Source organism: Cicer arietinum, chromosome 4 (genome assembly GCF_000331145.2).
Source record: "Cicer arietinum cultivar CDC Frontier isolate Library 1 chromosome 4, Cicar.CDCFrontier_v2.0, whole genome shotgun sequence".
Taxonomy (NCBI): Eukaryota; Viridiplantae; Streptophyta; class Magnoliopsida; order Fabales; family Fabaceae; genus Cicer; species Cicer arietinum.
Genome location: NC_021163.2, coordinates 6,995,470 through 7,009,055, shown reverse-complemented (window position 1 = coordinate 7,009,055; position 13,586 = coordinate 6,995,470). Strand labels below are relative to the sequence as shown.

General features: G+C 30.5%; 2 protein-coding genes across 2 annotated transcripts; both read right to left on the bottom strand.

Annotated features, from left to right (window-relative positions):
- Positions 1-4,021: 4,021 nt before the first annotated feature.
- LOC101501477 (ATP-dependent Clp protease proteolytic subunit 5, chloroplastic-like) lies at positions 4,022-8,834 on the bottom strand. Its single transcript, XM_004495842.4, has 9 exons — positions 8,592-8,834; positions 8,007-8,126; positions 7,715-7,829; positions 7,530-7,622; positions 7,248-7,293; positions 7,062-7,134; positions 5,027-5,061; positions 4,804-4,892; positions 4,022-4,463 (listed from the first exon to the last, which is right to left on the bottom strand). The coding sequence occupies exons 1-9, from the start codon at positions 8,702-8,704 to the stop codon at positions 4,242-4,244; spliced, it is 906 nt and encodes a 301-aa protein (XP_004495899.1). The 5' UTR covers positions 8,705-8,834; the 3' UTR covers positions 4,022-4,241.
- Positions 8,835-11,652: 2,818 nt separating this feature from the next.
- LOC101501163 (uncharacterized) lies at positions 11,653-12,788 on the bottom strand. Its single transcript, XM_004495841.4, has one exon. It carries the CDS (start codon positions 12,706-12,708, stop codon positions 11,938-11,940), a length of 771 nt encoding a protein of 256 aa, XP_004495898.1. The 5' UTR covers positions 12,709-12,788; the 3' UTR covers positions 11,653-11,937.
- Positions 12,789-13,586: the final 798 nt, after the last annotated feature.

Below are 13,586 nucleotides of genomic sequence, written 5' to 3'. Positions count from 1 at the left end.
ATTGTCATAAATGAGAGTAAAAGAATGAGTCAAGTCACTAATTTTTTTTTATAGGATGGACCAAAAATATTTTCAAAACACTTATACATAAAGGTTGGTTTCACTAACTCTATAATATCTCTTAAAATGAATACTTATCTGGTCACAAATAAAACTAACAAACAATATAACTTATATAAATTCTAATTTAATTAAATAGTTCAACTAATATTTTATCAACTAAAATAAATCAAGCAAGACAAGAATACCACTCACACATAACAAAATAAAACAAACATATCTAACACATCAATTTCATGATTAACGAAACTAATCAAATAAAAAAAATGTCCATTTATGAAATAATGACATCATAAATAGTCCCCATGTAATTGTCACGTCAAAACAATTAAATAAAAATGAAGATTATAATTATTTAGGTAGAATAGAGTGTGATAAAATTTAATTTAATTTATTTACACATAGAATAATTATTAATTTAATAATAGCAATTACTAAAAAGATACATATATAATATATATGAAAATTTTGGGGTGTTACAATGGTCTGGTGTCACCATCTTTTTGCGGGTTAGCTTGACATCTATTCATTCCACTGAATGTTTCTCTTTTTGCATGGAAGTTGTTTCAGAACAGGTGGCCTACAAAAAGATCACTTGTTCCATTGATGAATTATTTTACATGAAGCAGAACAATGTGTAGTAGGGTGTGGTAAGTTTGAATCGATTCGTTATTTATTTTTTGACTATCCTCGATTTGGACTTGTGCAGCATGGTATTTTGGACTAATTAGGTCTATCTAGTGTGTTTCCAAACATTGCAGTCTCTCATGCTAATTAATTTGGAAATCAATAAATGAGACTATTTTTCGACAAAATAGACTTAATGTAAATCTCATCATTGAAAATATTAAAGTTTCATCATAGGGATGGATAAAGGCACATATCAACGGTTTTTATTATGGATACCATTAATAGTTTAACCAACCTTTGAGGTGCATATGTGTTTAATGTGGTTAGACACCTTGTTACAATTGATTGTTTTTAGATTTGTTGGAGTTTTGTTTTAGTTTCCACTTATTAACAATGTGATTTTGTAATTTGTGTATCTTCTTTATTCTAAACACCTCTTGTGTTTAGAATAATTTTTTTTAATAATATTTTGATTTATTAAAAAAAAATCATTTTTCTTACTCAAGTTGAGTTGAAAGAAGCATTGCTTTGTATTAATATATAATAAATATTTAAAAAAATCATTAATTCTACCGTATAATATTTTTGTACTCTATTTTTTATTTAAATTTTTTTAAAGAAGTTGTTAGGATTAATTTAATGATGATTGATTGGGATTTGTTTGCTATAAATGAGTTCAAACCTCGTTCTCTCTATTGTACAAAAGAATTTTGGTGTTTTCATGTTTTTTTTCACTAAATAGTTATTGATTTTAATAGGTATAATTATAAATTTATAAGTTTAATTTTAGCGCATGTGGTTGATCTAAATGGTAGAAGAATCAAACACCTTAAACGAGTGATTGGTGGTTCGATGTCTGATTTTTGTGTATGAAGAAAATTCAGTTGGAGGAGAGAATTTATCTTGTGTGTCTAATAGGTTTTTGACAGAGATTAATTATAATTAAATAGAGGTGAATATTTTGTAGTTATAAAAAATATTATAATAATTTATTAATAGAGTAAGAGTTTAAATGTAAAGAACTTTTATATTGTCGGTTAATTTTATATAACTATTACTCCGTCATATTATCAACTATTTTTAGCTTTAATTATAATTATTTTAAAATTTACATAAATAATTAGTTTAACTTTAATCATAATTATTTTAAAATTTGTATAAATAATTGGTTGTTATGTATTGATGGTATAAAAATTTACCTAAGATTACATGAAAAATAAATTCATGAGTAATTTGTATGTTTATAATCTTATTATGTCATATACATTCCGATGTTTTTTTTTTTTTTTTTTATTGAATACACTTTGGGAGCAGAAAATGCACCTTTTAGCTTGACAATATGTATCCATTTTAATATAATACTATACAACAAATTTTAAATATTTGTCTTAACTGTGGTATCGCTATCTTGATTTCTATATATTGAAAAAGATGGCTCTGTTGTCGTATTGAACTGTAAGTTAAGTTACCAAACATAATTATGAATTAAATTCTGGCATCTTCTTTTGGCTTAAATTAGATACAATCTCGGTTAAAGTAGCTAACTCTACTTGGATTCAGAATAGTATTTATTTAGATGTTTAGTTGGAAGTAGGGATCTACACTTACATTTTAGGCCGTTCGGTACAAGAAATTGGAGGATTTTTTTTTTTAAATGAAATAGTGCAATATATTTCAACTGGCGTAAAGATAATTACATTCTTTTTTTTTACTTAATAATTACATATTGTTGTGCTTTTTTTATTTACTCTAATATAAGTGAAATACTAATCTCTTACTTAACAAATTAATATTTTTTATATACTACTCATAATTTTAGTTGAACTCTAATTTTCTAAATAAAAGTTGATTCAACAAGTAAGAAATTAATGGTTGAACTTCTACGGTCAACATAAAAACCTAAAAAATAAGTGATATATTCAGTATTTTTTTAAACTCTAAAATCTACTATGACTTTAATGAATCTTGAAAATTAAAAATCAACTCATCTAAATTTTCTTATAAAAAAAACGACAAGATATATTTAAGTCAGTTTCGAATTTTAAAATAATGATGATATTGGTTTAAACTTTGTTATCACTAACAAATGTGTCTTAAAAAAATATTTGAAGAGGTTATGGAAATAAAAAAAGAAAGTTATAGATGTAGTGTAGAGTGATGTGGGGCCAAGTATGTAGGCAAGAAACATGCAATTTCATCTTACTCTGCCTAAAATGCTTGTCAACGTTAAATCCGTGTAGTGGCAAATAATCTAACCCAGACGTGGATTTATAATCTAACCCCTAAATGAATGATATTCTTCTTACCTAATGTTTCGTGGATTGATGCAATTGTAACGGATGATAGTTGACGATGGTGAGTGACTCTCAGTAGTAGTAGTAGGTAACTCTTAAATCTTAACTACCAATAAGAGGAAATTTTATGAGCACACTCTTAAATTAAAGTGTTTGAAATCTTATGATCAGAGTCTTAAATTAAAGTGTTTGGTTTGTGCTCAATTAAATCCTACTAAAGTCTAAAGTTTTTTTATAAATAATTTTTTATTACTTCTCTAATATTAAGTTCAGATAATTTTTAAAGTTTTGGATCATATTTTATTATTTTTTGTGCATTTAAATGTGGGGATTCATAGATCTAATATTTTCATTAAAATATTTTTATCAGAAAATGAGAAAAGAATCGGAAAAAAAGTTTATTTTTCAGAAAAAAGATTGTTGAGGGCTCTATATTTGATGACGTGCTAAAAAATGTGTTCAAATGTTATGTCCAATTATGTATTTCTTCTACCAATGATTAACCTTAGACTTGTAATGACTTTGGTGGCGAGGAAGTAGCAGAGGTAAAAGTCGTTGTAATGTGGAATTAATCAAATTGTGTTAAACAATATAGTTTTGATATTAAAAAAAGAATAATGTGTAATGTAAATCTATTCTACTTAAAAAAAGAGTTCAATTTTCTTTTCCAAAAACAGTTTTAACTTCTATATACATCAATTACATATCACCATTTATGTCATAATATTATTTCTCTAAAATACATACTCAAATATTTAAATGATAAATGTGATTACGTAATGTACATGCAAATTAAATTCCTTAAAAAAAGTAAATTTACTAAAATCTATTATTTTATTATATACTTTTATGTAAGATATTATATAGTTTCATCTATATTTTTTTTGAGTGGTCTATGAAGTGTCAAAGGGTCGACTCAGAAGTAAATGTCGTTAAAATTTACCAAATAAATGCATGGCAGAATCTTCAAGCCCAACTATCTAAGAAAATAAGAAATTAAATCTCTTCAAGCACAATTCTAAAGGAGATAACACATGTAATACAATAGAATAAATGCTTTAAGTAAAAAAGCAAATCCAGGATCCGTTAAGGAAACTTTAAGCAGTATAAACTGAGGCAATACATTACTAACACTACTAAGTATCATTTTTGCCTCATTTCTTGGTACACCGTTATATTGATATCAACATCTGTGAAAAATTTAGCTGGACTAAAAAAAAATTATACCAAGGAAATAAGAGTACTACAGTCCCAAGTTCAAACAATAGCCCTATCTTTACCCTCTTCTGCAGCTGCCAAAGGCTGAAGTGCTTTGAGAGGATTCATAATGACACCATCAATGAGTCCATATTCTTTGGCTTCTTTTGCACTCATAAAATAATCACGGTCTGTATCCTGGTTAATTTTCTCTAGACTTTGGCCAGTTTGATAGGAGAGATATCCATTCAGGTTTGCCTTGTGATGCAGCATTTCATTTGCCTGAGGATTATGAATCATCATAATTATGAAGATATGTCACTTACGCAACAAGTTAATTAAACAAGCTACCCATCATGTGATGTGTTCCTTGGCAAATACATGTATCATACCACTTATTGCATAGGTGTAAGAAATGAATGATAGGAATATAGGAGTATGGGAACAATATTGTAGGGAATTTAGTATTATCTTGGTTTAAGGATAACTCATTAGACTGAGTGCTACCAGTGATAACCTAAGCCTTTAATTTTCTATGATAAAGATATATGACAGTATCGAAATAAACATGAGGTTTGTCAGTTTGTGCCATAAAAATAGAGGAAGCAAACAGAGCCTATACCTGAATATCTATGTCAGATTGCCCTCCTTGAAAACCACCGAGCGGTTGATGAATCATTATCCTTGAATTTGGCAAGCTGAATCTTTTTCCTTCAGAAATGACGGAGGGGGATATAAAGTTACAAAGAGGCATTTTCCTTATTTGTAAAAGTGGAAATGACATCCACCAAAAAAAAATAGAAAAATAAATAAATACAACCATTTCAAGTTAAAGGAATTATTACCTTTGGTCCCAGCGCTAAGCAGAAAAGCTCCCATACTGCTCACGAACAGGTCAATATATAAGTACGAGAATGGGAATAAAATTTCAACAACAAATTAAAATATAAAAAATTACAGGCATACAACCAGCTATCAATCAGTTTTCAATGTGAAATTATCCATATTAATGAACATTACCAGTTCTTAGAAGTTAGAACTACTCCATGCACATTCTTAAGTCGCATGTCAAATATGCAACTTTAGTCTCAAACCTAAATTTAATTGCACTTCCATCCAATCCCTCTAATTTAGTTTATGTGCTATTTTGGTTTCTCTAATTTTCTTTTTCCGGTCATAGTTCACTTACTCTTAAAATTGAACAAACTCAGTCCATCAGTTAATTTGGGTCCAATATTTGATGGATGCTTTTGGAGTTAGGGACCAGTGCTTGGTTGGACATGATGGGGATGTTAACTAGACTTGCATGGGGGGTTTTATTATACTTAGCAAAAAAGAGGAGAACCGAAATTGTGTAAGCACTAATACACTGACGTAATAGTTTCCAGAACATAAAACCACAAATGTATGACATATAACTGAAATATATTGCACTGGGTTTTTTACTGCAAATGGTGGACCTCTCATAGCCTGTGTTACCTTGTATGATGTCATATCAAATACTGCATAATATTAGAATATTATCTAGTTTTATTCTATTACAATCAGGTTTCTTATATGCATATCAATCGGACCCTTAGTTATGGTTTAGCACTTGAAGATCAGAACACTCTTATAAAAATGCTTAAAACTTCAAAAATGTTTAAGGTCTGTAAAAGTAACATTTCATTTGGAATACTTTTCCTTCCCCGTTGCCCTCACACATGCATATATTTAGGCAGTGCATAGCATGATGACGCAAGAAGATATATAATCTGATAGGCCCATAGTGAAGGTTTATAAAAGGAGGACCTAGGTAGTGGAGAAAAAGGTAGTAACTTACTTACAGCTGCATGGGATTGGCAAAGGAGGGAATGGATATCATGGAGAGGAAGGATGTGGAAATGAGCATAGAGGGGAGGATAACCAAATGCATGAGGCAGCAAACACGTGAAGTGGGAATTGTAGGACTCGGTGTAGGATTCTCCTATCTCAACAAGAAGGTTCTCTGTAGTTAGGCATTTTCCAATTCTTCGAGGAGTGTATCTCCATCCATCTATATTTCCTACTTGTATTTCTCTATAGCCAGAGTTTTATTACTGTTTTAATACACTGTTATATTACATTATTGCCTCTTAATTGCCTAGTCCTATTCTAATCATATAACCAACCATACATGGTTGGTCGAGATGAACTTCTCTCGTGATCTCAAGTCTCAACTAATACAGGTGTCCTATATTTTATACATTGCTCATTTCGGTGTGTTTGTGTCAATGTCTTGTCTCATATCCCTATCTATGTTTGGGCTTCATAGTCCACTAGTGATAGGAAACTTACAAAATGACAAAAGGGGTATGAGGTTGACCAAACAATCACACTAAATAAATAAACACAAGTAAAAAATAAATATTCATTTTAAAAAAGATGTCATAATGTGCGGAAGGGAGACTCTTAAGATAATTAATAATTAATCATCCTAAATTCTCCTAGAATTTAGAAAAATAAAAAATGAATATGATAGATAGGAAGAGAAAGGCCCAAATGAAGAAGAGAGTGTTGAGTTGGCAAATTAGTGTGAGGGAGAGAAAATACACACAGAAGAGGAGAGTGTATATAAAGGGATAGTGTCATGACAAGAATATCTCAAGTTGGGTAGAGAGTATTCATCCTCTGAAGGAGCTTTGCTCTGGGGTTATAGGAGGAAACTCTTGTAATCGTTTACTTAGTCCTCTATCATAAATATCATATTCCTATTTCTCTTAATTTTGGGTTCCTAACAGAATACGTTTTGCATGAATACATCAAGATCAAGTTAGGATAACACTTTTAGCCTCTATTGATGATGAACTGTAACTTGTCAGTGAATAGATAATATTACCCAGAGGAAGAAAGAAAAATTACCTAGCCGCCAATCCAACACAAACAGTGGACACATCAGGTCTGATATGCCTCATTGTATCAAATATTGCCATACCTAAGAACAAAAAACAAAGTGTATAACTTTTTGAATAAAATGATATTTCTGTGAGCCTATGTATAGATTGTAATAAAATAAATGCAAGATAGTTACAGATAATAATTTATTACCAGCTGTAACCGATCCTCCTGGAGAATTTACGTACATGATAATATCCTGTTCAACGAAATCAGAAAATTGGAAGGTGACTAGGTGCTTGAACAACAAAAATGGAGATATAACATAGTTTATAGGATCAAAAGATGAACTCAAGATCATAGCCATATCAAAATGTTGAAATACCAAAATATGTGTTTCACGACATCTCTAAAAATGCAAAGGACTGCTTTTTATAGATAAAAGTATAAGAAAAATAAACATGAGTTTTGAACAACTAATAATTAAGGACAAACCTTGTTTGGATCAACAGCGTCAAGATAAAGAAGCTGAGAAACTATAATATTTGCCATATCATCGTCAACTGCTCCACCACAACGGATTATTCTCTAAATACCAAAACAGATTAATTATTACTCGAAGGACTAAACAGAAACTAAATACTCAAAGTTAAGCAACTGCATGAGTAAAAAATGCCTACATATTGGAAAAGCTGACTTATAACACTCTGGAAACGCTCCTGCACCATTGGAGGTGGCCCTTGTCCTTGTGCGTAGGCAGGGAAATAAGGGGAAGATGGTACTTGCAAATCCTCCCTTCAAGAACACTTAATTCAAGTCAATAGCTAAAAGATTAACAAAGGGTAAAACTTGAGTGCAATGCCCTAGACACTTTTCTTACCGTTTCTCTCACAAAAGTAGAGTACAATTGTCACAAATTATCACACTGCACATAAATTTTATCCTTAAACAAATTAACAAGCAAAAATCTACCTCATGGACCAAATACCCCGACGCAAACTCCTCTGAGGTGCCCAAAATTCATCACCATACACAGCTTTCACAGTAGCTTTTTTAGAAGTCTTTCGAATTTCCACAGATTTTCTCAATTTCCTGCAAATAACAGCAGGGTTTTATCCCCTTGCAAGAAACAAATATGGAAAATAACAGAATATTCTAGTTTACTCCATATAAAAGATGGAAAATAACAATTAAAGCTTCAACTAGTAAAAATTTAAAGAGCCTTCAAAGAAAACCTAGATTATTCATTTGTCTTAAGAGTAACCCACTTCAAATTTATCATGACATTTGTATTACTCTCTACAACCCAAAAATGACTTGCAAAATCTTTCAGTTTCACGTCTCACCCTAACACCCCAGTAGCAAAAAATTAAATAAAAATAAGGGCAACTTTCTATTAATCCAGTAACCTAAAATAAAGAAACAGGTAAAGCAAAATCCAACACCAATAAATTGAAAAGCCTCGAAGTTGCAGATATTAAATAAAAATATGAAGTTTAGGAGAAATTCAATGTTCAGAATAATAGAAATTGATGAAAGAAAGAAAAAGATAGATACCCGGAGAGAAAAGAGTTGGAGGAGAGAGAAAGAATGTGAGAGTGAGAAGAAGAAGGAGAGGGGGAGTTGAATGTAAGAGAGGAAGAGGGAGTGAGAAAACAAGTATGAGACATTGTTAATTGGTGTGTGACTGAAGAAGAAGAAGATGAAGATGAGAATGGAGTGTTAATGCGAAAGTTGTTGACAGGGAACTAATACAAAGCAACAAATTTGATTTCGGAATATCTTTGGAAATGCGAAACTATACGGCTATTCCAAATTAAATACTTATTAATGGTGCTCACAATGTAAAATTTACAATAGCAATTAACATATTAATTAAACTCGAATAAATTTTACATTTTCTTTTTTTGTTTTAACTATTTGGTACTCACGAGAAATTACTTTTTATGATTGTGGTTAATGAATTTTTATAAATTTATTAATCAACTATGTGTACATTATCATTAATAATTTTTTTAGGTTTAAGTATAATTTTTTTATTTTTATAAATTCATGACGTTGATTATCTATTTTAGAAATTGATAATTTTAAATTATTTTAAATTTTTGAATTAAAAAATAATGATTTAACGTATTTTAAATAACGTGAGATATAATTTTATGATATAAAATCATCTAAAAGCATTAATTATTCATATGTTATTAATTAAATTATAAATATAAAAATTATTAAGTTGAAAATTAAATTCTTATAGTGTTTTATATTGATTTTATTGATGTTAATCATTTTACACCACTATATCATATCAAACGTTATTTAAAAGCATGTCATATCGTTAGTTTTTAATTTAAAAATCGTATAGATTAAAATTGTCGACTTTTAAAATAGAGAAATTAATTTTTCGAGAATCAGTACAAATAAATGAACTAAAACTACAATTCAACTTTGTTTTTTAATAAAATAAAAAATCAAATTTAACTATTACATCAATATTCAACATCTTCATCATCTTTTCCCTCATATTTTTTATCTTTCATCAACATTAATTTCTAAAGGATACTTATAAAAAAGCTAAACGAAAGAAAAATAATACAAATGACAATTTTATAAGCGTTTTAAAAAATATGGGATAAACTTGTAAACCTTTTAAAAGAAAAAAGACACACATCTATAATATAGCTATATCTATAATATCTAAATCCTATTAAATCTCAATGCAACAAACCCTAAGCAGAATCTGCATATGCATTTCAGCATCAAACTTGAATGTTCTCCATCAAATGCGTGAATGCATGAATGAAACTAAATTGCACTTGGTAATGACACGCGATATTAAATGAATTGAGTGAATAATTGAATGCACAGTCAAATGACATGTGTGAATCAAAGTGTATCTTAATAATAATAGTATTTATTAGTATTAAACATGTAGTTTTATATTAACCACAAATTATGTTGGAAGGTGATACTCAAATGTATGTCTAATCAAAGTCACCTTTTTTTTTTTACAGATAAATAAGTTTCATTCAAATGCAAATAAAAATAGTACAAACAAATTTATCAAGAGTCGGAACATTCCTCATTTATATTTTAATATAAAAACTAATTAAAAAAAAACACGCCAATACAAATTTCAAAAAATCATTGAAAGAAAATCAAACCAAAACTTTAATCATAACAACCAAATTAGTTATTCCACATATGACCAATGGTCAAGAATAATAGAAGATCCATATTTTTTAATTCGATTCATCTTCAAAAAAAATATTTGTCGGCGTTCACTCATATTGACTATATGTGATCTTTGACGTAACTAATTCAACCACGTGTTGACAAGTATATGTAAATCTGAGATAGTGTTGAATTTGACGATAGTTTATATAAACCATTTACTTAAAATATGACACCGACATAACGAGCTTGTTGCCTCTGTGAACACCACACTTAAACAAGACAACAAACAACGTCACATCATAATGACTCAAAGTCAGCCTTAAGTAATATCAGTAACATTAAACATACAACTTTGCATTAGCCATGAATGTATGAATCACATTTCCATTAATTTATCTAGGAGTTAAACTAGTTGCTATGCATTAATTGTCACACGTGAATTTAGATCAAACTTTGTATGACTATGCAAATTCTCATGAGACAATTAATGCACATATCGATTACCAAAAGGTATATTTTAATAACTATGAGCTAGATTACTTAATAGGATCCATTGATTAATTGCCCTCCATCAAAAACATGGAAGTCAAAGTTGAAGGACTATACATTAATAAAGGTTGTGCATATTACTAAGAGCAGTTATCCAATAACCACAATTCTATATATGAAGGTCACGCTTTAACCACGATGGTGTGAATCAACACATGGAAGACTATAGTCAAAGGCAACATGGCACCTATAAATCGCATGTAGTTAACATCATACCCACATTTTGTGGTGTCAACTACCTTAATCTCGCTCTATCTCATTTTCCTTTCTCGAATTCTTTCTTTTCTCTGTACAACACATGCAAGCAATGGTCGTGGAGGAAAGGGACTAGAACAACGAAAGGTCGTTGAGCAAATGTCTCAAGAATAGTTCACTTTGTGTTTATCACATGGTTCCTTGATTTATCAAATGTGAAGCTCTATCGTTTTATAACACACAGGATACATTCATTCTACACAAACCGATGTGGGCTCTCTCCACAAAACATAGACAGTTGGACAATTTCTCTTTTTCTCCTCTGTCCCATGTCTCCACAATCAAAAGCCTGTCATCCCTCATAATCCACTATCCACCCATTTCGATTTAATAGTTACTCATTCCTTAATTGAGCTTTATTGGTAAATTGATTTTGAAAAAGTAATCTATAATATTTCCAAGGAATACATAACTTAGCAGGAAAGATTAGTTTAAAACTTTTACAATTACAACAATGTCTGATTCTGCATAACCAGCACTTGTCTGCTTTATTTATCATTTTCCAGCATCTGATGTGGACAAATATAGTTACGATCAACAACTTTGCTCGCGTCAAACAAAAAAAACACAACTTTGCATGACAATTGGATTGAAAGCGAGCGTTTTAAGAGGAAAAAATAATTCAAACACACAGCCACACTTTTTCGACAAATGATTATGTTGATATTGATTTAATACAAACGTGCAACTTACACGTTACACTAGTATCTAATGGGAATATGTTACCCATTTTTACAAAACATATATACTCTGCCCTATTTAAGATCCTTGACATTGGATTCACAATAGACATGTATATTTGATATCAAATAATATGTGGTTGATTTTATAGTATATAAAACCATGAATGTATAACCATATGAAAAGAGTACAACCTTACTAGTCACCACCTCCTTCTCCCATGTATTTCATGCACTAAATAAATTTAAAGTTTGATGTTATTAACTAAGGCGTTCATGATGCCCAAACAATTACCACCCAAATCAAATAGAGCTTGTGAATCTTGAGAAAATGGCATTTCAACACCAGGAGACTCCACAAAAGCATCCTCACATGCAGATCGGTATGATATAACAGCATTGAACTTGTAATAAGCATCCACAACATTTTGTTCCTCAAGTAACTTCACTGATTCCTTGATTGCATCCAACATATTACCATATTGTGATTTGCATATGTCAAGGGCATCAATGGCTTTTTTATCAGTGCTAGGATCCTTAAGCAACTTGGTAATGGTACTTTCGACAGCCTTGGCTTGGTCGTGGGTGGCACCAACCTCAATCTCAAGTGCCTTGAGAGGGTCAAAAGGACCATCCAATAATTTTGAAATGGTTTCGGCACAAAGAGCTGGATTCTCTCCGTCAATGCATAGTTTAACGATCTCAGGATCGACTTGTTTGGCAGCTTCAGCTGACAAAGGGTTGAAGGTGCCTAGCAAGTTGGCACCACCAAACTTTGTCTCTGGTGTTTTCTTGACTGCTTGAGAAGTGAAAGTTTCTAGCAGGTCGCCACCAGAGTTTGGTGTTTCGGCCGAAATACTTGTGGAAATGAAGTCATTAACAGGACTTGGTGCTGGGGCATAGGCACTTGAGGAAATGAAGTCAAAAAGGCGGGTTGAAGGGACGGCATTGGAAGATAAAAGAAGAGAAAAGAGGGATAGGATTACTAGAAGGCTTTTATTGAATTTAGAATCCATTGTCTCTTCTCTTTAGAATATATTCTAAGAGCAGAGACAACGACACAAGGAAAAACCAGATATGCAATTAACTCTTGTTTATACTTTGGGTTTTTATTGTTGCGTTTGGGAACAAAATTTCTACGAAAGTTTTGGCACATTTTTAGTTGTTGATTATGGGCTACCGTTAGATTGTGCATAAAAATAGCAACATGAAAGGTTGGTGTTCCATTGTCATCCACAAACAAACATAGCAACCTGTACAAGTGCATAAATAGAAAGAGACATGTTGACTTGGTAAAGTAATAAAAAAAGGAAAATACGAGAGATTATAAGGATTTTTTAAATAAGTCATTGTTGTTGTGTTGATAATAAAAATAATTTAAATTTTCATCAAAAAATAAAAATAAAAATGATATGAAACATGAAATCATTTTAAATGTACAAAAATTCATTAAATTATTACCATAAATATATTTTTAATAAATTAAATATAATTCTTGAAAGTATGAATTCTTTTTTAGGTCTAAATATAGACCATGGTTCTAAGTCTCCACTCTCCAACATTACGGTTTTAATAGCATCACAAATTCACAATCATAATTGCAACCATATTTTACTGCAATATTAAGGTTTGAAACATTACTACCACAATTTAAAACCATCATATCATTAGAGCACATTTCCTAGTGAGCCTACCTAATATTTCACCCAAAGAAATAATACACTCTCCGTTCTTATTTATAAGTAAAAGTGGATCAACAAAAGTTAATTTATTTAGTCCAAATTCAAGTTTTGTTGACGCACTTTTGCTTATAAAAGGAACAGAGGGAGCACCATCTAAAGAGGAGCCAAAATGACTTTCAGGTCAAATTCTCAACTCTGAGGGCATAATCTAG

What these genes read in the sequence shown, in the direction of transcription:
- LOC101501163 (XM_004495841.4), bottom strand. Translation starts at nt 12,708, where the DNA reads ATGGATTCTAAATTCAATAAAAGCCTTCTAGTAATCCTATCCCTCTTT.
- LOC101501477 (XM_004495842.4), bottom strand. Translation starts at nt 8,704, where the DNA reads ATGTCTCATACTTGTTTTCTCACTCCCTCTTCCTCTCTTACATTCAAC. An exon ending in ACGCTGTTGATCCAAACAAG is followed by an intron (nt 7,294 to 7,529) that starts GTTTGTCCTTAA and finishes TTCGTTGAACAG; the next exon opens with GATATTATCATGTACGTAAA. An exon ending in AATCTGACATAGATATTCAG is followed by an intron (nt 4,464 to 4,803) that starts GTATAGGCTCTG and finishes CATAATCCTCAG; the next exon opens with GCAAATGAAATGCTGCATCA.